Source organism: Triticum aestivum, chromosome 2D (genome assembly GCF_018294505.1).
Source record: "Triticum aestivum cultivar Chinese Spring chromosome 2D, IWGSC CS RefSeq v2.1, whole genome shotgun sequence".
Taxonomy (NCBI): domain Eukaryota; kingdom Viridiplantae; phylum Streptophyta; class Magnoliopsida; order Poales; family Poaceae; genus Triticum; species Triticum aestivum.
The window spans coordinates 166,616,323-166,642,051 of record NC_057799.1 but is presented as its reverse complement, the minus strand read 5'-3'; the positions used below and the strand labels follow the sequence as shown (position 1 = coordinate 166,642,051).

The following is a 25,729-nucleotide window of genomic DNA, read 5'->3' as shown; positions in this document are numbered from 1 at the left end:
GGAAAACTATCTTGAAGACAGTGAGACAACCCCAAAGTCCTGTCTTGGTTTACTGTTCGAATTACTGGCCACTACCGCTTGCACAAGCTATTCAAACTCACTGTCTGAATCAGTTCGGTTTCTTGAGTCTCAACTACAAGCTTAAAGACATCGATTAGCTGTGCTGCGACAAGAAGCGGAAGGACTGCGGAAGTCCCTGGAGCATTCAGATGCATACTTTCTGGTGCAACAGCAAGCGTTGGAGGATTTTAGTGCCAAACAGGACAAAGCTAATAAGCTTGCTAAGCTTATTGCCAGCATGGTGGATACCCAGGATAGCGTTTCTTGAGCTCTTCTGAAGTTGTTTTAGTTATGGACTTGTTTTGCTCTCGCGTTTATTTGCACTGGTGGCCAATTTTGACCGCCAGTGTATGTAATATGCTGCTTTGTTCCCTATATTTGCACTGGTGGCGAACTTTGATGCCCAGTGGATGTAATATATGTAATAGCTGTATTAGGCTAGCGTTAATTGCTTGCTTATTTATTTCCTTATTGTCTTGTTTAGTTGTTTGCTTGTAGTCACTGCACTTCTTTTTCCGCATTTTTCTAGTGGCCACAATAACCTATTTTTGGTAACTAGGCCACAATAATCATCATGGCAACACATGGACTGTTGTAACCATGGGCCTCCTGCGGGCCATAGGATCCATGGGCCTTCTACGGGCCGTAGGATCCATGGACTTTCTATGGGCCGTATGATCCATGGGCCTTCTACGGGCCGTATGATCCATGGGCCTTCTACGGGCCGTAGGATCCATGGGCCTTCTGCGGGCGTATAATCATTTCACCAAACATGGGCCGTACTATTCATGGACCATAACGGTCCGTTAATAGGCTATATTTGATAACGCTATGAAAACAGGCCAATGGGTTAACGGGACATAAACGGGCCGAATGTAACCACGGGCTGAATTTGGCCCACAAACGGAACAGGCCAGTAACGGACCGTAACTAACCGAATTCTAGAAATGAGCCCAAGAATAAATGGGCCCTTAGAAGGCCGAAAGGTAACACGGGCTGGAAACAGCCAACGGAATAATGGGCCGTTAATGGGTATAAAGCGGTACACTGTTCATTATGGGCCAGTTTCATCTCTGGCCTTTAATGGGCCCAGAGTTACAAAGGGCCTCATATGGGCCGAAATACATCATGGGCCATACATGGGCCGAAAGTTGCAACGGGCTGGAATCATATTGGATGGCCCAAATGAAGCTACCGGGCTTAATTCTGATAGGCCATTACGGGTCGGGAGTTAGCGGGCCGTAAATGGGCTATATACGAACACGCCGTTAACAGGCTTTCCGTGGGCCGGCCCGTTACCTTTTAACCAAGTCAAACAGGCCGGCCTTTTCACCGGAATGGGCCTCTGTTAGGCCATGCCACATGTTGATGTATCATAGGCGCCTCCTGTCTAATGAGTGGATGACATCTGTCCCAACGGTGAGCAAACACGTGTTTCCTCCGGCCAATGAGAATTTTACATGTGGAAAATCCCCATTTGTTCGAGCTGTTAACGGGTTATCGGATCCAAAACCAGACCCAATAGCTTAACGGTGACCCGTTACGGTCGATGCCACGTGTCGGTCACCCTTGACGAAATCACTTCTATGACGCGCGATTTATCGTCATGGAAGTGGACACTTCCGTGATGATACTTTTGGTAATGTCATGGAACACTTCTACGACAGCACAGGTATGACTATCTTGATTCTGAAAATCGTCATGGATGTACATGCATGACAGAAAACGTGACCTACTGTGACAAACACGTATAATCACGGAAGTGTACTTTTTTTGTAGTGGTAGTGACAGTAGCAACGGTAACAGTGATAGCAGTAATTTTGTAGCAATTGTAATAGTGATGATAGCAGTAGTAACTTAGCAAGTACAATATAGGATAAATTCATAGGCATTGGATCGGTGACTCGTTGGATGATATTCATCATGAGATAGTTATAACCTAGGGCGATACAGCACTAGCTCCAGTTCGTCGATATAATGTAGGCATGCATTCCGTAAATAGTCATACGTGCTTATGGAAAGAACTTGCATGACATCTTTTGTCCTACCCTCCCATGGCAGCGGGGTCCATATTGGAAACTAAGGGATATTAAGGCCACCTTTTAATAGAGAACCGGAACAAAGCATTAACACATAGTGAATACATGAACTCCTCAAACTACGGTCATGACCGGGAGTGGTCCCGACTATTGTCACTCTAGGGTTGCCGGATCATAACACGTAGTAGGTGACTATAACTTCTAAGATCGGATCTAAAACATGGATATAATGATGATAACATAAACGGTTCAGATCTGAGTTCATGGCACCCGGGCCCAAAGTGACAAGCATTAAGCATAGCAAAGTCACAGCAACATCAATCTAAGAACATAGTGGATACTAGGGATCAAGCCCTAACAAAACTAACTCGATTACATGATGAATCTCATCCAACTCCTCACCGACCAGCGAACCTACGAAGGAATTACTCACTCCCGATGAGGAGCATCATGGAATTGGTGATGGAGAAGGGTTGGTGATCATGAGGAACGAAGATCCCCCTCTCCGGAGCCCCAAACGGACTCCAGATCTGGCCTCCCGATGAATAACAGGAGGTGACGGCGGCTCCGTCTCATGGATCGTGATATTTCTTTCTCCCTGATTTTTTCTGGAAAAATAGGATTTTATAGCGTCAGTTTCAGGGTCTGCGGGGCCACCAGGTGGGGACAACCCACCTGGGCGCGCCAGGAGAGGGGGGCGCGCCCTGGTGGGTTGTGCCCACCCAGGTGCCCAAACAGAGTCCAAATGCAACAAAACTTCATGGAGAATTTTTTTGGACCAGAAGACACCTAATGGGCCAAGGCTGCACCTGGGGGGTGCTCTGAGGAGAGCACAACCCACCAGGGCGCGCCAGGAGGCCCATGCGTGCCCTGGTGGTTTGTGCCCACCTCGGGTGCCCCCGGACCACCTCTTTGCTCTATAAATACCCCAATATTCCAGGGGAGTCAACGAAAATCAATTCCAGCCGCCGCAGAGTGCAGAACCACTAGATCCAATCTAGACACCATCACGGATAGGGTTCACCACCTCCATTGGTGCCTCTTCCATGATGCGTGAGTAGTTCTTTGTAGACCTTCGGGTCCGTAGTTAGTAGCTAGATGGCTTCCTCTCTCTCGCTGAATTCTCAATACAATGGTCTCTTGAAGATCCATATGATGTAACTCTTTTTGCGATGTGTTTGTTGGGATCGGATGGACTTTGAGTTTATGATCAGATCTATCTTTTTATATCCATGAAAGTATTTGAGTTTCTTTGATCTCTTTTATGCATGATTGCTTATAGCCTCGTATTTATTCTCCGATATTTGGGTTTTGTTGGCCAACCTGATCTATTTATCTTACAATGGGAAGAGGTGCTTTGTAGTGGTTTCGATCTTACAGTGCTTGATCCCAGTGACAGAAGGGGAACCGACACGTATGTATCGTTGCTACTAAGGATAAAACGATGGGGTCTATCTCTACATAGATAGATCTTGTCTACATCATGTCATCGTTCTTATTGCACTACTCCGTTTCTCCATGAACTTAATACACTAGATGCATGCTGGCTACCGGTCGATGTGTGGAGTAATAGTAGTAGATGCAGGCAGGAGTCGGTCTACTAATCTTGGACGTGATGCCTATATAATGATCATTGCCTGGATATCGTCATGATTATTTGAAGTTCTATCAATTGCCCAACAGTAATTTGTTTACCCACCGTTTGCTATTTTTCTCGAGAGAAGCCACTAGTGAAACCTACGGCCCCCGGGTCTCTTTCTCATATATTTGCCTTTGCGATCTACTTTTCCTTTGCTTTTATTTTCATATCTATTAAACCAAAAATACAAAAATACATCGCTGCATTTTATTCTTATTTATTTTATTTGGCGTTCGATCTATCAATCTACTACAATTTTATTCATGTCCGTTTGCCTATCTTGAGGCGCCGTTACCCGGAAGGGATTGACAACCCCTTTAACACGTCGGGTTGCGAGGATTTGTTATCTGTGTGCAGGGGTTGTTTACGTTGTGTTGCTTGGTTCTCCTACTGGTTCGATAATCTTGGTTTCATATCTGAGGGAAATACCTACAGCTGCTGTGCTGGATCATCCCTTCCTCTTTGGGGAAATACCGACGTAGCTTCAAGCCGCATCATTGACCTACGAGGTTCGGTAGTAACTTTATCTGAAGTTTCATGATCATTATCATTAGCTTCCTCTCTAGTTGGTGTAGGCATCACGGGAACGGTTTTCTGTGATGAGCTACTTTCCAATTCGAGAGAAGGTACAATTACCTCATCAAGTTCTACTTTCCTCCCACTCACTTCTTTCGAGAGAAACTCCTTCTCTAGAAAGGATCCATTCTTAGCAACAAAGATCTTGCCTTTGGATATGTGATAGAAGGTGTGCCCAATAGTTTCTTTTGGGTATCCTATGAAGACGCACTTCTCGATTTGGGTTCGAGCTTATCAGGCTGAAGCTTTTTCATATAAGCATCACAACCCCAAATTTTAAGAAATGACATCTTAGGTTTCTTGCCAAACCACAGTTCATACAGTGTCATCTGAACGGATTTAGACGGTGCCCTATTTACGTGAATGCAGCTGTCTCTAATGCATAACCCCAAAATGATAGTGGTAAATCGGTAAGAGACATCATAGATCGCACCATATCTAATAAAGTACGGTTACGCCGTTCAGACACACCATTACGCTGTGGTGTTCCAGGTGGCGTGAGTTGTGAAACTATTCCACATTGTTTTAAATGATGGCCAAACTCGTAACTCAAATATTCGCCTCCGAGATCAGATCGTAGAAACTTTATTTTCTTGTTACGATGATTCTCCACTTCACTCTGAAATTCTTTGAACTTTTCAAATGTTCCAGACTTGTGTTTCATTAATTAGATATACCCATATCTACTCAAATCATCTGTGAAGGTTAGAAAATAACGATACTTGCCGCGAGCCTCAACACTCATCAGACCGCATACATCGGTATGTATTATTTCCAATAAGTCATTAGCTTGCTCCATTGTTCCGGAGAACAGAGTTTTAGTCATCTTGCCCATGAGGCATGGTTTGCAAGTATCAAATGATTCATAATCAAGTGATTCCAAAAGCCCATCAGCATGGAGTTTCTTCATGCGCTTTACACCAATATGACCTAAACGGCAGTGCCACAAATATGTTGCACTATGATTATCAACTTTGCATCTTTTGGCATCAATATTATAAATATGTGTATTACTACGATCGAGATTCAAGAAACCATTTATATTGGATGTATGACCATAGAAGGTTTTATTCATGTAAACAGAACAACAATTATTCTCTGATTTAAATGAATAACCGTATCGCAATAAACATGATCAATCATATTCATGTTCAACGCAAACACCAAATAACATTTATTTAGGTCCATCACTAATACCGAAGGTACAGTGAGTGTGCGATGGTGATCTTATCAACCTTGGAATCACTTCCAACACACATCGTTACCTCACCCTTAACTAGTCTCTGTTCATTTTGCAATTCCTGTTTTGAGTTACTAATCTTAGCAACTGAACCGGTATCTTATACCTTGGGGTTACTATGAACACTAGTAAAGTACACATTAATAACATGTATATCAAATATACCTTTGTTCACTTTGCCATCCTTCTTATCCGCCAAGTATTTGGGGTAGTTCCGCTTCCAGTGACCATTTCCTTTGCAGTAGAAGCACCCAGTTTCAGGCTTAGGTCTAGCTTTGGGAATCTTCACGGGAGTGGCAACTTGCTTGTCATTCGTTTTGAAGTTCCCTTTCTTTTCCTTTGCCCTTTTTCTTGAAACTAGTGGTCTTGTTAACCATCAACACTTGATGCTATTTCTTGATTTCTACCTTCGCCGATTTCAGCATCGCGAAGAGCTTGGGAATCGTTTTCGCCATCCCTTGCATATTATAGTTCATCACGAAGTTCTAGTAACTTGGTGATAGTGACTAGAGAACCCTGTCAATCACTATCGTATCTGAAAGATTAACTCCCACTTGATTCAAGCGATTGTAGTACCCAGACATTCTGAGCACATGCTCACTAGCTGAGCTATTCTCCTACATCTTGTAGGCAAAGTACCTGACAAGTCTCTTGTAGGCAAAGTACATCTTGTAGGTAAAGAGACTCCGGCAAGTCTCTTTACTCGTTCCGTAATACATCATCCCGCAACTAACTCATTAGTCACATTGCTGGCAAGGCTTCTTATGATGTGTATTATCGAGAGGGCCCAGAGATACCTCTCCGACACTCGGAGTGACAAATCCTAATCTTGATCTATGCCAACCCAACAAACACCTACGGAGATACCTGTAGAGAATCTTTATAATCACCCAATTACGTTGTGACGTTTGATAGCACACAAGGTATTCCTCCGGTATCCGGGAGTTGCATAACCTCATAGTCAAAGGAATATGTATATGCCATGACGAAAGCAATAGCAATAAAACTGAACGATCAATATGCTAAGCTAACGGATGGGTCTTGTCCATCACATCATTCTCCTAATGATGTGATCCCGTTCATCAAATGACAACACATGTCTATGGTTAGGAAACTTAACCATCTTTGATTAACGAGCTAGTCTAGTAGAGGCTTACTAGGGACACGGTGTTTTGTCTATGTATCCACACATGTATCAAGTTTCCGGTTAATACAATTATAACATGAATAATAAACATTTATCATGATATAAGGAAATACAAAATACCAACTTTATTATTGCCTCTAGGGCATATTTCCTTCAGTCTACCACTTGCACTAGAGTCAGTAATCTAGATTACATTGTAATGATTCTAACACCTAGGTAATACAATTCTAGCACTCGCTTGCTGATTGTTTCTTCTCCCTAGGACCCAACTTCTGCTCTGTAGGGATTCTTTGTCTACAAGGTGGGCTTGTTCTTTCTCTTACTGATATGTGCTTGTTTTTTAATTGATGTTTGTAGTTGTTTTATCAGCACCATGTACCTACTCATCTGTTTGGGACTTTGTTAATTTGAAGCCAAGCATTTATGCATTTTGCCTATGAAAAACATATGTAGCGATGTTGCCTTCTTCACCTTTCGCAATGATGATGTCGAGAATAGAAACCCTAGGGAAATCATGACTGGTCTCCTCTTCTTATTGGCACAAGATAGTGATTAGAAATGACGGCAACAACGAAACCTCTGATGGAAATGATGGTAGATAGAGTGGTCACTTGTTGGCCCTGAAGAGGGTCTTTATGTGAGAGGTGGAGTTGCATGTTAATCGTTTGTTATTGATGGTGATGAACTGATTATTATTGCATGCCACAGTTTGATGATGAACATGACCGAAACATAGGTGGAGGGGTTCCTGGGTGGGCTACATAGGTGGATGATTAGGGAGGAGTAGGATATGTGTGCGTTTAAGTGGAGCGGGTACGGGTTGTAAGGCCGTACAGGCTTGTAATGTAACTGTGGAGGCATGCTTTGCCCTCCTTCTTTAATATATGATATGCACACTCGTGCATATTCGAGAAAAAAAAAGATATGACCGAAACATGAGAAAAATTTACCCTACTCCAGTTTTTATGTCCGTGATATGAAGTTTTGGCGCCCAAATATTGATGATCCACCCAAATATATAAATGACGGTTCATTCATGTTGATTTGTTCTTTTAACTGAGAATGAAATAGAACATGGAGGCATTTTGTGAAAAGAAGAGAATGCCTTGCCTTTGCATCGATGAATACATTCGGTATCTTTCATTGCGGAGTTTTAAATTCCGGATATAGTCATACGTCTATAATGTACAAAGCTATGACAACCAAAATGCAATAAGATTGAACCTAAATAAAAAAGCAGCGTGAACACACATGGAAAGTGGAACAACAATTACGACGCAGAAAAACCGTGATCATCTATTTGCCTGCAGGTGCTCCAACTAGTTGCAGCCGCCTTGCAGGAAAGCGCACCAACACCAAAACGAAATAAGAAAAAAGAGAGGAAATATGAAAAGTGCTTTTCAATCTGGAACAAGTCTGGATGACATGGGGGCCATGGGTTTGATCACCATCCTTTGCCTATGAGCCACAGCCAGTCAAGAACAGCCCCTAAACATATGCCCGCCAAGAGGCAGAACACGAGCAGGTTTCCGAGAGCATTCTGTTCTGGCCCCTGGACAAAGACACGAGGGTAACTCAGTAGTTAAGCTAACGTGTCCAGTGTGGAATGATTGTGCAATACGAGCTAAGCTAACCTTGTAGGGTCTGGGTGCCTCGGTCAGGACGCAGACCGTCAGGTACCCGTTGCTGAGTCCCAGAGCCGATACGAGGACGATCATCCAGGCCTCCCCTCCGTACCTGGCGGCGTAGTAGAATGCCGGGAGGAGCAGGTACCGGGCGAGCACCGCGGCCAGCAGCCCCCTCCGGGACGTCACCTTGATGCTCTCCACCAGAGGCGCGTATCTCCCGATCAAGTCCGAGCCGTTGTAGCTCGCGATCAGCACCAGCGCGTACCTGCGCGCGTTTTCATTCCATCCTTCGTAGTGTAGGAGTAGTAACCAAAATCTGGATGCATGCCAAAATGGGATGGTGGCTTAATTACCAGGAGCCCAGGCTGTGCGATCCGAGGTCTTCGGCGAGAAATCCCCGGAAGATGGACAGCGTCAGCAGGTAGATGAGGAACATGTCCAAGGCGTAGTCCATGTTCTGCATAAGCAGCTGCTTGTTGCTCAAACGTTCAGGGATGGCTGGGTCGTCTTCAGCCTGAAACGTATGTATGGATCTTTCATTTGCCGTCTGCCGGGAACTAGATTACAGTTTACAACTGGCGTTGAGGGGGCTACCGATGGTTTTGTGTGTCTTTGGAGGCCGGCGGCAGCAAGGTCGGCGGCGACCGTCAGAGATCCCTCGGAAGCCGCCTTTGCACGGTAGAACTTCACTATTGGCAGCTTGGGGAAGACGTGGGCGTACAGCACGACGCACAGCAGCTCGAAGAAGCATGATGCGGCGAAGAACAACACTGCAATATATAGATATGAGCATGAATAAGCAGAAACTCGGAATGAATTGGAGGTTTGATTTGGTGCGACATACTAGCTCCCCTGCGAAGGCCGTCTCTGGATTTCTCGAAAGCCGCTTTCGTAATGAGCCTCAGGGCCGACGTTATTGCGCCCGATGCAGCCATGCCAGCAGAAAATGACTGGATCCAAACAAGTCATATCAATTTACTGTCTCCTAAGTATTTCTCAATTTACTGTATGTTCTGGCACAAGAAATGGCACCTGTATGAACTCCGGGCACATCAAGGATAGGTCGCCGGTCATGGCGCCTTCGACGTGGCCTTCCGCGACGCCAAACACCGCCACAACCGTACACACGCCGATGAAGGTTGCGATTCCACCTCTTCCCGACGTCGCAAGATCCAGCTACGGCGCAGGGGAGAGGAATCGAGCAGTCAATGTTTAATGGTTCAGAACACTGAGTTTCTGAAAATGTGCTTACGATGATGAGAGCGAGCGAGCCGAGGAAGAAGAGTGAGTACCCCACCAAGTTGCGCACCCTGGTGTTTACTTTCGCCTCATGGTACGCGAACACCGCAGCTACCACGAGCACAAACGGCTGATAGGTGAGAGTGATGACTCTGACCGGATGGTAGTTCTGAATTTACAAGTGTCAAAAGTTAGTTCTGTGTGCGCGTGTGTGTGTGGCATACTCGATGTGGAAGAAGAAAAACATTCATATACTAGTAGAAGTTTGTTATACCGGGAAGAGGTGGACGAAGTAATCTTCGATGGTGAGCATGCTGTTGTACCCGAAGAGGCATCCGTTGCCCAGAAGCCAGCAGATGAAAACGCCCAAACTCTTGCCCTGATCAACGCATGCATATCATATAGATGCTCGAGGTGATTCAAGGCATCGATCGATCGATCGAGCTCAGAATTATCTCAGGAGGAAAATGATGATGCATGATGCAAACCTCCTGAGTTGTGTGCACCCCGCGGTGATCATCTTCGCCGTATGCCATGCCTAGTTCGCTTTGGTGGCCCTGTAGAACAAGAGCAAGCAACACAAATGAGAAAAGAAAGACCTCGGGACGGCTAGCATCGAAAGCGTCATCAAAGGAAAATACTTATAAGAACCCTAGCTAGCATATACTCTTAGGATAATCAGACGACACAGCTACGCCTCTTTCTCGGTTAGAGTATGTTAGAATTAATCCGAGGCAACCGTCGATTATTCAAGGACTAAACAATTACATGAAGCACGACACCGACATTTGTTAACGTGATTCACCGGTATGACTACATCCCGGGGTCTGACTACAGACGCTTCTCCCCGTGACACTGTCACAATACCGCACACCGACAACCCAGGCGCCGGCACACGCCGTCGGCTGCCCCTGCGTACATGTGCTATTATGTTGGCATAGGTTACATCGTGTGCTTAGCCCCACTATATATAAAAAGCCTAGGATACAAGTGTCCTACTAGGACATGACTCCATATCCTATCTAAACACAATACTACTCAGAGTCCAACTGTAGGCTACCTTATATACAATATTCGACACAATTCTAACAAACTTCACCTTGACGAATATTCTCCATCACACTGAATTCGTCCATATGTCAAACTTCCATGTACATTGGACTTGAGCTTATCACATGAGTACCGCTGCTACTCCAAAGAGTGCATGGGACTCCGACTGCAACTTGTAGTTCCTCATTTTCTTGAACACAATCAACGCTCGAGCGAAATTAAGTTCCACATTACTCTAGTTTGCGCTCCCAACTTCTTGAGTATCCGTTCAACGCCCACCGATTGCTGACCTACGTGAAAGTGAACAACTCACATATTGGGTGGCACACATAAGAGTTATCTGAACTCAACATCACCGCTCTTCCTTGACCGTCTGTCTGAAACTTGAAAGAATTTCAGCGTTGCGTGTAGTCATCTTGAGTCAAATTCACAGTTGTCTCAACACATGTATGACCACCAGAGCCCTGGCCCGTCTCCATGCCCCGTGCATACCGCACGCCTCGCCGCTATTACCGCGCCGAGCCTCTGATGTCCCGGTCGAGTCTCAAGGGTCGCGAACCCACACCGCTCAACCCCACTACAGAGTATCATCGATCATCGCTGACCGATGACGAGTTTCACGATTCCATCAAACCACCGGGCTCCAGTCCGAATTACGTGTCACTCGCTTTTCTTCAGCTGAAATAGGCTTCAATTATCTGGATCCTTACACCGCAGCCCCTCAATCCAGGTCCACCTTCAACATGACTTCATGGTAGATGATCAGTTCACCCTCGTGTCCCGTCGACTTCAAGCTCCGTGTGCACACCACCTTGAATCAACCCCACGTCATAGTTTTGTCGAAGCCACACAAGCCATTGGGCATGTGCCACATGTTTCCACGCCGATCCCGCCATCGTCTTCGCCGATCCCACCACCGTCTTATGTACCAACCGATTTGCGTCGATCCCGTCAGTCTGTCCAGTCCGACCAAACCAAACCTTCTCCGACTGCATGACACGCTCGAGGCTCCCAAATCATTTTCTCTAAATTTCCATCCATCACATAATAATTCCATCATAGTTGTCATGACTTTCCACAACACCTTTAAGCATCCTGTCGCGCCAATAATCTTTCATCCATGTCTGCCATAACCCAAGGTTTTCAGTTCCGTTGAACTTCTCCACCTTAAACCCGATGCCCGATGCCATCGTGATTCTTCGTACAATCAACCTTGTGAAAAATAACTGAGCTTCTTTCCACGGTGCCAAAGTACACAAGCAAACCTAACGTGGTCACCTCCCAGTACTAGTAGCAATCCAATCAAAACGCTTTTGATCTTCACGTGTAGTAGCTCTAGCTCAACCTCCAATGATGTTTGTTGCTTTGTCAATGTCCCTGCTAGCTTCAATGGATACGTATCACTTAATGGATTTTCCTTTTCGCTCAGAACGATCCGCTACCTTGCGTCGTATACACGAGGACGTATACATGAGGACTCGGTCCTTTTTTTTCAACGAACAAATCTCGTGGAGCATGAATCGAACATGCATCGCAGACTTTTTTTTTTAAGGCAAATGCATCGCAGACCTTCCACACAGAGCTTGTCAGCTATTATGTTGGCATATATTACATCGTGTGTCTACCCTCACTATATATGAGAGTCATAGGATACAAGTGTAGAACACAACTTCATATCCTATCTAAACACAATACTACTTAGAGTCTAACTGTAACCTAGTTTGTACATAATATTTGACACAACTCTAACGGAGTAGAACATCTAGGGCAGAAGTACTAGTCCGTGAAACTAACTACTGCCGTAAGCACGCATGCCATCTAATCCACAACGTATTTCGCTTCCATTCTTGTAAGAGCATCTACAACCAAAACCTCAAATCCTCCTATATACATCCAAGCGAACAATCCGGTCAATAACCAGTTACGAAATTGCTACCCAATCGGCTCTCTCAAACCAGCCAGGTTGTCTGGCATCCCGTAGATCGAACGCATATGTGGGTTGGTCCCGACATAGTTGGATGTGTCGGATCCAACCCATATGTGGGGCGGTCCGGACGCACTCAGATGCGTTGGATTCAGCCCATATATGGGGTCGTCAGGACGCGTCGGATCCGGCTCACACTGGCCCATCCAATTCCCACGTGCCCCCACAATATCCACTCGGACCAAACCCTACTCAAAATCCACACTCTTCTTGACCGCTCTTCGTTTCCACTGCCAAGAAAAGTATTTTTCAAATTCATAATTTTATAAATTTGGAAGATTATATGAATTCACATTTTGAAAATCACTAACAATTTTTAATTCACAAACATTTTGTTGAATTAAGGAATACTTGAAAAAAATTGAGAACATTTTCTAAACTTTATGAAAATGTGTCCACACTTTTTTTTTAATTTTAAACATTTAGGAAAAATAAACATATTTTCAATTCCATTAAAAAGACAAAAAGGTAAAACAAAATGTAAAATGAGAAAATAGAAAAGAAACAAAAAGAAAAAAAGAAAAGAAAAGAAAAACCAGAGGCCCTGCCATGCATAGACCCAGCCCAAAGCGCGCGGGCATTTCCTATTCGGCGCCTTCAGCGCCCGTGAACGTTAACTGCGCTGAAGGCCCTCTTACCTTGGCCGGTCAATCTAGGGTGCAACGGGAGAGACCTTTTCCTGGTTTTGGGAAGCTTCCAGAAGTTTCCCAGCCAAAACATTTCTATTTTTGTTTTTCTGGACCGGTCTTGTTTTCTTTTTCTTTTTTTCCTTCTACATTTTTCTTTTTCTATTTTCCTTTTCAAAATGCATGATTTTTTTTTCAAATTAGATGAATATACATATTTTTAAATCGAAGAACTCTTTTTCGAAGTTGATGAACTTTTTTTCAAGTTCATGTTTTTTTCAATATTGATGAACTTCTTTTTTAAAATCTATGAAGTATTCTTAAAACTTTTGAATGTTTTTTCAAAATTGATGAACTGTTTTTAAAACTTGCGAACTTTTTCAATCAATGAACTTTCTAAAAATTGGTGAACATTTTTTAAAATCGATGTACTTTTTTCAAAGTTGATGATATTATTCAAATTCACAAACTTTTTTCAATCTGTGTGAAACCTCTTCTTTCAAAATAATGAACTTTTTTTGAATTCATGAACTTAAAAAATTCAAATGCATGACCTTTTTTGAATTCGCAAATGTTTTTTGAATTTGTTATGTTCTTTTGGATCTCCTGATTTTTTTTCGGGCGAGCAAGCAGTCGTTCGTTAGTAGTGACCGTTTGGTTTTTGTTTTTCCGAGCAAGAGCCCGCGCTCGTGGGCCGTCCCATGCCAGCGACGGTGCGACGCAAAACGCGTCAATTTGGAGCTCCCATTTGCTCGCCTGCGATAGCGCATGCGCCACAGCCGATATGTGGAGTGAATTGCAAGAAACCACCACATTTGGGGCTTATCTTGCAGAAAACCACCTGGTCGCTAATCATTTGCAAAAATCACCGCGCATTCAGTAAAAGTGTTGCAGATTGCACTGAACATGTAATTTGGCGTGGTAGAGGGCGTTTCCAGTAGGTGGGGCCCAAAATAATCACACACAGACCCCTAGTAGATTTAAAAAAAAAATCAATCAGCCCCCTGGACCATGCCCGCCGCCAGGAAGTAGTTCTCGATCGGGAGCCGCATCTCGGCGCCGCCGCTGAAGCGGAGGGACAGCTCGGGGAGGTCCATGGTCTTGGCGCCCGCCGGGAGCGCGAAGCAAGGGCGCAGCCCCAGGGCGTCCTCCACGGCCTTGGACCGGTTGTACCTGCCCCCCACCGCCGCCACCATCGCCGCCGCCACCGGCTTGAACACCGTCGGGTCCAGATAGCTAAAGGTCGTGCCGGAGTCGATGATGGCGCCGCCCCCGCCGCCGCCGGACACGGGCGCGAAGGCCCGCGCCGGGAGCGCCACGCTCTTCCCGCCCACCGCGACGGCGACTGGTGCACGGACGCGAGGCTGCATCCCACGGCGAAGTTGCGGCTGGCGGCCCTCCGCGGGGAGAGGCGCAGCTCGTACTGCATCTTGCCGGCAGAGGAGGCGCCGAGGACGAGCTCGCCGCTGACGGCGGCGTCGTCGTCGAAGCGGCGGGAGAGGAGGCAGTAGGAGAACTTGGTGACCCCGAGCTGCGCAGGCACGGACGGCGCGCCGCGGCCGAACCCCGCGAGCCCCGACGGCGGCTGGTGCACGGACGCGAGGCTGTGTCGCACCGCTGCTGACTTCTCCGTCTCGCCGTCGTTTTGCTGCAGGAGCCGAGGCCGTCGCCCCCTCTCAGTTCGTCGCGCCGCCTCCAGTTCCGCCGGATCCGCTGCCTGCAGGCCCTTCCTGGCCGGATCCCGCCGCCGCGCTGCCGATCCTCGCCTGCAGCTCCGCCCAGCTGCCGATCCTCGCCTGCAGCTCCGCCCAGCTGCCGCCGTCCTGCTTCTTCCCGGCGAGAGGAAGGAGATGCCCTCCGTGGGGGAGGGGGGGGGGGCTTGATTGCTTTTCTTTTATAAGATCCAGGGAGGTATATGTCAATTTGTTGCCAAATCAGCTCCTTACAGTCCGGCCCTACTAGTCAGAAAATGGTTAAACGGGCTAAATCACCTGTTCAGTGCTTTTTACAAAATGTTTACTGAATGCGCGGTGATTTTTGCAAACGATTAGCGACCAGGTGGTTTTCTGCAAGATAAGCCTTAAATGTGGTGGTTTTTTGCAATTCACTCCGATATGTGAAATGTGCAACTTGATTTTTTTTGTCAACACGGCGGGTGGAGCTCGTTGAGAAATGAAAAATAATCTAGGACGAAGATACACTGTAATTTGAGATACAGGCAACAGCCACGGTAGCCGGAAGTTGATATAGTATAATTATATACTTACATGGTCAAGCGAAGCTATAACGTCTGTGGCTCAACCTGAGGTCGCCGTCCGGTTTCCACCACTACTGGAGCTCGTGCGCGGCCAACGACTGCTGGACAAGGTTGGCGTCTCTGTCCATGCCCGAGTTCTTCCACAGCCTCGCGGATGGCAGGAGGTGCGGCCGCTCTTTCTCCTTGCCGAGCACGGAGAAGAGCATGTCACGGTACGACAGCGTGGTGGCCGACTTGGCGCTAAGGAGCGCTCCTCCAGCTGCTGCCGCTGCTCGAAGTAGCCGATGAAGCCTTGGCAGATGACGTCCCTCTCGTGCACGTACAGGTTTGGCGCCCACGGTGACAGCCGCTCAAACGGCCATTCCATGCGCTTCCGGTGGGGGCTGAGGACCAGCCCGAGCCCGGCCTTGACGAGGTTGCTCTTGGCGAACAGCTCCCTCCTCGCCCCCTCGGACGGGACGGGGAGCACCATGTTGATCGCCGGAATCGGCGACACGTGCGACGGGTTGAAGAGGAAGGTCGGGAGGCTGTGGCCTTGCTCCGCCATCATGGTCCGCCCCACCTCCAGCGCCCCGCGAGCCACACGACGCCGCCGCTGTCGGAGCGCTTGGCGATGGTCGCGAGGAGCGTGTCCACGGCCCGGTGCGCGAGCTCGGAGCGCTTCACATGAGTTGTGCTATGCTTGAAATGTGGTTTTGTTTTGTTTTGCTTGCTGTTTTAATAAAATACTCAGATCTGAAAGTTTTAAATAAAAGAGAGTCCTCAAATGACTATCCATTTACATAACTACTCGCTTGATCTTCATTTATATCTTTTTGGAATAGCTTGTCATCTACTCTTGTGCTTCACTTATATCCTATGAGTAAATTGTTGAATGAATGGAATGTCATGAAGCTAAAATCATATCATTCCTAATGGTAGCTTCACATTGGGTTTAGAAAGTGAAATTTTTTTAGGCTTGACAATCACAATATTGGTCATACAAGCAATTCACGAATAATTAGTATAAGGAAGAGAAATTTCACATGCAATTGCACTATCATGGAAATCTTTTGTGATTGTGAGGCCCCATAAAAATATTATATGCAAAATTGTTGACCTTGGACAAGGAAGACAACGCAATAATTTATGTTTGCTCATATTCATATAGAAGTCATATTGTCATAGATCCTTTAACATGTGGTGCTTGCCCCCCATCTTTGCTAGCCAAAAATTCCGCACCACCACCAAGTAGAGATACTACTTGTGCATCCAAAAACCCTTAAATCCAAATCTTTTTTTTAAGAGTCCACCATACTTACCTAAGGGTTGAGCAAGATCCTTCAAGTAAGTTGTCATCGGTGCAATAAGGCAATAAAAATTGCTTCTAAAAGTGTGAGATCATTTAGTGTAAGAGAAAATTGAGCGTTGTACGAACTTGAATGGCAAAGAATAAAAGCGACAGACTGCATAATAAAGGTTGCCATCTTAAGGGGCAATACAACGTGACATTCTTTTGCACTAAGGGATTGGGCATACAAACAAATAATCGCATGGCAACCTCTGCTTCCCTCTGCGAAGGGCTTATCCTTTACTTTTATGTATTTACTTTTATGCAAAGGGTCAAAGTTTTTCTCTTTATTCCTTTTTATTTTTCTCCTTTGGCAAGTATCATGTGGTGAGAAAAGATCTAGGCACATATGTCCAGTTAAATATGGGTAGCATGAGTTATTATTGTTGACATCACCCAAAGGTGAATACGTTGGGAGGCAAAATTATAAGCCCCTATCTTTCTATGTGTCCAGTTGAAACGTTATGCTCATGTGTATGCGGTGAGTGTTAGCAATCATAGAAGACAATAAGATGGTTGAGCATGTGGAGCTCTTACTTAAACTCTGTTGAATAAGTTGAATTGCAATTGCTTGGTGACTGAGAACATAGGTTGTTGAGTTTCAAGAGAGTTCATTGTTTGAACCTTAATATGTGAACTGGTTGCTACTATAACATGAAAAGTTTTATAAGAAAGAATTGCTGTTATGATGCTAGAAAAAGTTATTGAAATTATCATTGATCAAACTTATGCACTTTGCTAGCATTCACACTTCATAAATTATTTCTTTTATCATTCATCTACTCGAGGACGAGTAGGAATTAAGCTTGGGGATGCTGATACGTCACCAACGAATCTATAATTTATGAAGTATTCATGCTGTTATTTTATCATTCTTGGATGTTTTACAATCATTTATAGCAACTTTATATCATTTTTTGGCACTAACCTATTGACTCAGTGCCCAGTGCCAGTTGCTGTTTTTTGCTTGTTTTTTACATCGCAGGAAATCAATACCAGACGGAGTCCAAACGCAACGAAACTCCACAGACATTTTTTATGGACCAGAAGGAACCCAATGGGCCCGAGCTGCACCTGGGGGTGCCCCGAGGGGCGCACAACCCACCAAGGCGCGCTAGGGGCCCCTGGCACGCCCAGGTGGGTTGTGCCCACCTCGGTGGCCTCCCGCACCCCCTCTTTACCCTATAAATTCACAAATATTCCGAAACCCATGGGGGCAGCCCTAGATCAGAAGTTCCGCCGCCGCAAGGTCTCTGTATCCGCGAAAACCAATCTAGATCCCGTTCCGACACCCTGCCGGGGGGGGGGACATCTCCGGTGGCCATCTTCATCATCCCGGCAGCCACCACGATGAGGAGGGAGTAGTCCACCCTCGGGGCTGAGGGTTTGTACCAGTAGCTATGTGTTTGATCTCTCTTTATCTATATCATGGGCTTTGTTAATATAGTCGGATCATATGATGTTTCTCCCCTCTATACTCTTGTTATGATGAATTGAATCTTTACCCTTCAAAGTTTTGTCTTGTCGGATTCAATATTCGGAGACGAGAACACATGATATATGTCTTGCAATATAAATACTTGAGGTGACAATGAGGTATCTTATTGATTCACTTGATATGTGTTATGGCAATCAACTCGCGGATTCCCGTGGTGATATTGGGGTAATCTATGCATAGGGATTGATGCACGTTTTTTTCCGAAGGAAACTTTGGGGTCTCTTTATAGTTTTTTGTGTGGATTGAGTATTATGAATATGAATTTGCTTTGGTGTTATTCTAGTACGAACTCTAGGATAGATCGAACGGAAAAAATAGCTTTGTGTTATTTTAGTACGAACTGTTAAATAGATCGAACGAAAAGAATAGCTTTGAGTTGGTTTCGTGCCCTACAAACAATTCATATCTTTTGTTCTCCGCTAATCGGAACTCGGGAGTGATTCTTTATTGCACTTTGAGGGATAACCATATGATCCAACTATGTTAGCATTGTTGAGAGGTTGCACTAGCGAAAGTACGGACCCTAGGCCTCATTTTTAAGCATTACAACACCGTTTTTGTGCCTGTTTACTATTTGCTACCTTGCTGTTTTTATTTATTCAGATTATAAAAATATATTTCTACCATCCATATTACACTTTTATCACCATCTCTTCGCCGAACTAGTGCACCTATATAATTTGCCATTGTATTGGGTGTGTTGGGGACACAAAAGATTTTCTTGTATTTGGTTGCAGGGTCGTTTGAGAGAGACCATCTTCATCCTACACCTCTCATGGATTGATAAACCTTAGGTCATCCACTTGAGGGAAAAATGCTACTGTCCTACAAAACTCTGCGCTTGGAGGCCCAACACGTATCTACAAGAATAAAGTTGCGTAGTAGACATCACTTTCCCTTTTGCTTAAAAGCTTGTTTGGCTCTTTCTCTTTTGAGATCTTTTCTCATGCAAAACTTCACGAACCAAGATAGCAATTGTGTATATGTGATGACAACTTTGTGGCACAAAAGATGGTACTAAGATATGCACCACGATGATATGGTATGTATGCTATGGGGAGTATGATCACTAATGTGCACAAGTCACGTTGCCGGCAATACTCAAAGGCTAGTCTCGATGGGAAAGCAACACAAAATTGGGTTATGGTGGTTATCAATGCAATGGCAAGGAATAGACAAAAATGTCATCGAGGTTACCGTCGAGGTAGTCGGTTGTAAACAAGGACGGTTGTTGGCGATGACGAGTCCTTGGCGAAGATGAGCGGTGGTGATGTTGATGCCGCACCGTACCTATATAGCCAAAACACAATAGGACACGGGAACCACAACTCAATTTCCCAAAGACCAAAACGGGTCAAAATTGTCGGAGTTGTTAGCGGGTAAGCGATCGTGGTGCTTGCGGAAAGCGGTGGTGATATGCGGAAGTGTATGTGGGCACCCGAACAAAATTTGGCGAAAGTTAGGCGGGAAACGGGATGGTGGATGGAGTTGTTGCAATTAGGGGCCAGATGTCCGGACTTGGTGGCCGGATGTCCGTGGTCGCCGGATGTCCGGGGGTCATGGGCCGGATGTCCGGGCTCGGGATCCGTGGACGAACTCGATGAACTCCACCGGGAGAGGTCAAACCCAGGGCAAAATTCAGGGGATCTAGTGGATGGAAAAGGTGGAGATGATGGGGGAAAGCTAGATCCACTCGTGGCAAAGCAAATCCATGGATCAAATCCAAAAAGAAACCTCATCACACCAACAAATCACAAAAAAATTGAGGCTATTTTTGGTGGGGATTTTCGAAATTGGGGAAGAACACAACAAAATCAAGCTAGAAAAAGAGGGGTAGGGGCTCCAAATACGTGATCAACGTGGCTCGTGATACCAAGATGATGTAGGATAGAACCCTAGATGCCCGATCTTTCATGATTGGAGGGGATCCTACGAAGAACACGAAGAACGCGATGGGGAAAACGAGGGGAACACGAGGGGAAACACAAGAGAAATCACTCAACACCAACAAGATATGGTCACACATATGCTAGATCCTCGAAACACAAAGAGATACACGATCCTAATCCAAAAAGGGATGATACAAATGGCGGTAGTTCTTCTCCGTGGGGAGGTCTTGAGGGGGTCTTCCCGAAAAGGGAGTCTTGAATCCGCTTGGGGGATCTTCTCCGAAGAGGCCGTGAACTCCAATGGAGAAGTAACCAAGTGGATGAGCAAGGCTCTCACACGAATATGAGCTAATCCTTTGCTAACCCTAAAACGTAGGTAGAGTGGATGTATATATAGTCTAAGGGGCGAAGGGGTACATGGGCCTCGGCCCAGATGCACTGCACGCAGGCAGGGGGGCCGAACGTCCGGGTGTCGGGCCGGATGTCCGGGCCTTCCCGAGACGCCGGATGTCCGGGCGCTGGGGCCGGATGTCCGAGCTGGCAGGGTCCAGCTTCTGCGATTGGGCGCCGGATTTCCGGGGGTCGAGCCGGACGTTCGGCTGTTCGCCAAGCGCCGGATGTCCGGTGCCTGTGGACTTGGCCGCTGGTCCCTTGCTGCAGGCGTCACCTCCAGGGGCCGGATGTCCGGGTCCTGGGAGGTGTTCTTGACTCCTTCCTTTGGTCCTCTTATCCATGAACTTGGGGACTTGTCCACCTTCACGTGCATCCTCGGGAGGGTCCTCTTGGTACCTAATCATGCACAACATTCTGGACTTAGTAGCCATGTCTCGAGTGGATCATATGAGATATCACTAAGGAAAGAAGTCACCTCGGTCTCGAGATAGGTCCTCTTGCTACTTGGTGAGACGATGGTAGGTCCATGGAGATGACCTCGGGATGCTCCGCATCAGAACTCCTCCCTCAATGGAAAACATGGAACGAACATGGAGTCACCGGCGGCGGGGAAAAATTGGTTTCCATGAATCGTGGCCACAAATTGCTGGACAAAAAGGTGTAGGGAAACTCACCGGTCTACTGGATCCAGCAGGAATTCCAGCCCATCAGCCTCCATCGCCGCGCCACCGGAAGAAGCAGCAGCCGCCGCACACGCCATAGCCACGAATCCACGATGAGGGGCTCAGTTTGCCATCTCACTGCCGTCCAAGCAGCGGGCCATTTTGTACCATCCTGGACCAACGCTCAGGTCTCTTCTATGTTTTGATCCACGGCCCATGAACACACACTCACGGAACGACGACGTGAGGTACGAAAATGGCCCATGGCTGCCAGCTGTCGCACGCCGTATATATCCCGTAACCTAATTTTCCACTGGTCCAGCCCTGACGCGTCAGATAGATTTTCTACCATCCCAACGCACGAACTCACGGCTAAGATTTCGGGCTCAGCCGAGCCCGAGCACCAAATCGTCACTTCCCAGTTATGCCCGCGCCTCTCGTATTACGGACGATATTGCGTTGTGGAAGTTGGCTAGGAGAGCCTCTGATGGGTTCACATGAGGATAGCTCAACCCTATTTGGGTCTTACTTACAATGAAAATGGGAGAGCTCCAGCTCTCTGTGAAAAAAAATGAAGAATGAAAGTCCGATACGAACAGGGCTAAGATCCTCTCTATGGTACAAAATGCGAACATTACCATGGTTAACGAATGCGTCCTTTTTTGAAAATAATAATAAGTCCGACGTAACCACTTTAACTTCTTCAGTTTTGCGTAGAGCTACCTGAGGACACATGTGGCGATACCGTGGTCGTATCACCAGCCAATGTTGTTTACACTTTCTACTAGGAAGTGCACACTTGCATTACCAATAGGGAGAGAAACATGCCGTTTCACTACAAACTCCACACCAAAATCAAAATCGGTTGCTTACAAGAATCAACCGTTAACACAGCTGCAGAGGCTAGAGGCTCATGTCATAACTCATAAATTAATGTCCTTTCTACGGTTATCTCTGTAGATGAAGGTGCTCTAGCAGCAAGCAGTACCTTGCTTAATAGATCTGTCTGTTGCTCATTGACCTGACACGCGCATCCAACACCATTGCAATTTGTAAACGGGCAATATTCAAACAAGTGAATTCTCTTCAAACACACAGCACGCTCCACGATGAGCCAGATGTATTTCACCGCATCAATGTGGTCTCTAAGCCCAGCATAGCCTTTCATCTCGAGGATACTCAAGTTCTGGTGATCAAATTTTGGTGTTTCCCCCACCACTTGGGTCTCAGAGCGACTCAGAGTAAGCCAACACGTCTGATGTAGCTTCTCAAAACAAGTCGTACATAGAAAAAAGAACGTTACATCATAAATATATGGCACATTGGCACCTTAATCAGAACTGTGCAATTTAAAATTTCTCTGTCTTGGTCTACGAACTAATAGTACTACTAAAAGCTATTGATTGGCTGTGTGATAATGGTAACATTAAATTTTTCATAAAATAATGTTGATCATACTGTAGCAGTATCTTTTCGTTACACATTCTTCTATGTATAAAGTAGTCGTGAAAATGCATTGGTGTCGCTAATACTTTCTTTGTGGAGTAATGAATCAACTTTCTACTTTTCTACGTGTTTTTTTTTTTGAAACGGAGGCAAAAGATTTGCCTCATATATTAAATAAAGAGAGGAGAGTTTGTTACAACACACACCCTAGAATACGGCATGACAATTATTCTCGCAATAGAAAAGACCCTAACTTCTTTGCCCCGGCGATGATCCAAAGGTTTGCCTCGTCGATGATGGTGTTGAGTAGAGTTGGCGGAGGCTTGCTCTTATGCCGGAACACTCTTGCGTTTCTCTCATTCCAAATGACCCACGACACAAGCATGGTGATCGAGGCCTTCGCTTTTCGGTTGGTGGTGCCCACGGCGCTCATGCTCGCCCACCATGTCTTGACTGAGTCGAAGGAGCTCCACGCCGACGTGTCCATGTCGTGTATGAGAAATTTCTGAATAACCAAATTCCAAAGCCTCAACGTGAAGCGGCATCTGAAGAATAGATGTGTTCCACATTCTTGCACTCCCCTGCACAAGGGGCAAGGGCCACAATTTGGCCAACCCCGCTTAGCCAGTCTATCAGCGGTCCAAATTCTATCTTGCAGTGCGAGCCAAGCAAAGAACTTGACCTTCGGTGGGGCCCAAGGCTTCCAAACCATTTGGTCCATGGGGGAGAGGACCAAACCCAAAAATTGTGCCCTGTAAGCAGAGGCCGTAGAGTAATGCCCAGAGTCCGAGTGTTTCCATACTATGTCGTCCTCAGCAAGCTCATCAAGATGCACCTCATGTAGAAGCATCCAAAGGGTGAAGGATTGTGTTACGTTTACAGTGGAAACAACCACAGGTGGCCTAATTTTGAGGATCCACGCGTTTTCCTTGAGGGCCTCCCGTACCTTCCAATGTTTCCGCGATGAAGACTCGTAGATGAGAGGAGCAATGTCCTTGGGCTTGCGCCCAAGAAGCCAAGGGGATTCCCAGAAGGGTGTCTTCGCCCCATTCCCGACCTTGATTGTGGTGCTAGCATAGAAGAAGTTGAGATCTTCCTCATCACACGGGTTACCTCTCCCAACCCACAATTTTGTTGGCTCCTTCCATTCATACCAAGGCCACCGCAGTCTCAAGGCCCGCGCGAACTTATTGGTGTTGAGGACCCCAAGCCCACCATAAGCAAGCGGCCGACAAACAATGTCCCAATTGACCTTGCATTTTGCCCCGGTTGTCTTATCTGACCCAGACCACAGGAAGGCCCTCTCAAGCTTGTCGATGTTTTGGAGGATGGTGGGCTGTATGACAAGCGGCGTGATGAAGTAGATCACTTGGGAAGCGAGCACCGACTTGACAAGAGCCGCGCGTCCAATGGTGGTGATGTTCTGGCCCTCATATGTTGTCAATCTGCTTGCCACCTTGTCCACAAGGAACTGCAAGTCAACGATCTTTAGCTTCCACACAGAGAGTGGTAGGCCCAAATATCGTAGAGGGAAGGAGGCCCTAACAGCCGGCAGCCCTTGGGTGATTTGCCCCAAGTCAAGGTTACCGCACCGAATCGGAACCATCGAGCTCTTATGGAAATTGGTGCACAGACCGGTGACATCCCCAAAGCCTCTCAGAATAGTCGCAAGGTTGTCCACATCACTTTTAATCGGAGCTACAAACACGGCTGCGTCGTCCGCATAGAGGGAGGTACGCACCATGACACCTCTCCCTCGGAGCTTATGAAGCAGCCCCTTTTTTGTCGCTATGTCGAGGATACGCTGTAGGGGGTCAATAGCTATGACAAACAAGAGTGGAGAGACGGGGTCCCCTTGGCGTAGCCCCTGGCCGTGCTTGATGGGAGCACCAGGTACTCCATTCAAGAGGATCCTCGAAGATGAGGAACATAGGAGTGCCGCAATCCACTCTCGAAATTTGCTTGGGAAACCTCGTCTCCGAAGGAGGTCAAGCAAATACTCCCATTTGACAGAGTCAAAGGCCTTGCGAATGTCCAACTTGAATAGCAGGGAGGGGGTCTTGCTCTTGTGAAGGCGCCGCGCGAGGTTTCGAACATACATGAAGTTGTCGTGGATGCTCCGTGTTTTGATGAAAGCACTTTGAGCGTTGGAGACGAGGGTGGACATATGCGGTCCAAGCCTTATGGAGAGCACTTTTGCAATGATCTTGGCGATTCCATGAATGAGACTGATGGGTCTATAATCGACGATGCTCTCCGCCCCATCCTTCTTGGGAAGCAGCACAACATTCGCAGAATTGAGCCAGTGAAGATTTGTTGTGTGGAGGGAGTCAAAGCATTGAATCACCCTCATGAGGTCGTGCTTGATGATGCCCCAACACTTCTTGAAGAAGAGGCCGGTGAAGCCATCCGGCCCAGGCGCCTTGTCACTAGGCATGCTATTTATTGCCTCGATGACCTCCTCCTCGGAGAAGGGAGAGTCAAGCTCCTGTAGGTCATGCGACTCCAGGTTAAGTTCCTCCCAATTGAAGTCCTTTGTGCTTGCCCTTCCCCTTTTCATTATATGCGAGAAATGGTCGTGAATTATTTTTTCCTTGGCGTTGTGCTCGGTCACCCACCCTTGATCATTCATGATACGGTGAATGTGGTTTTTCCTCCTTCGCGCATTAACCCGGCGATGAAAGAACTTTGTGTTGGCATCACCTTCTTTGATGTTTGCAATTCTGGCACATTGCTTCTTGCGTGCTTTCTCGAGCACAGCCAGGCTTATGACCCTTCTCTTGAGCCTAGCCCGAAGGTCGAGCTCCTCGGGGAGAGCAGCCTTCTCTCCTGAGCAATGTCGAGGCGTAGGATCACCAAGAGGGCGGCATGGAGATGGACCTTAGCTTTAGAGAAGAGACCCCTACTCCACTGTGAGAGGCGCATCGCCGTTTTCTTTAGCTTGTGGAAAAGGATAATGTGTGGCTCGGTGTGCTCAACGGGCTCGACCCAGGCCTTTTGGACCACCTCACTGAAGCCGGGCATAG

The 25,729-nt window shown here is 46.5% G+C and overlaps 1 protein-coding gene across 1 annotated transcript; it reads right to left on the bottom strand.

Moving 5' to 3' along the window:
• Positions 1–7,812: 7,812 nt before the first annotated feature.
• Positions 7,813–10,186, bottom strand: LOC123049110 (equilibrative nucleotide transporter 3-like). Its single transcript, XM_044472102.1, has 9 exons — positions 10,057–10,186; positions 9,843–9,947; positions 9,582–9,737; positions 9,362–9,505; positions 9,174–9,279; positions 8,924–9,099; positions 8,683–8,843; positions 8,336–8,594; positions 7,813–8,253 (listed from the first exon to the last, which is right to left on the bottom strand). The coding sequence occupies exons 1-9, from the start codon at positions 10,102–10,104 to the stop codon at positions 8,146–8,148; spliced, it is 1,263 nt and encodes a 420-aa protein (XP_044328037.1). The 5' UTR covers positions 10,105–10,186; the 3' UTR covers positions 7,813–8,145.
• Positions 10,187–25,729: the final 15,543 nt, after the last annotated feature.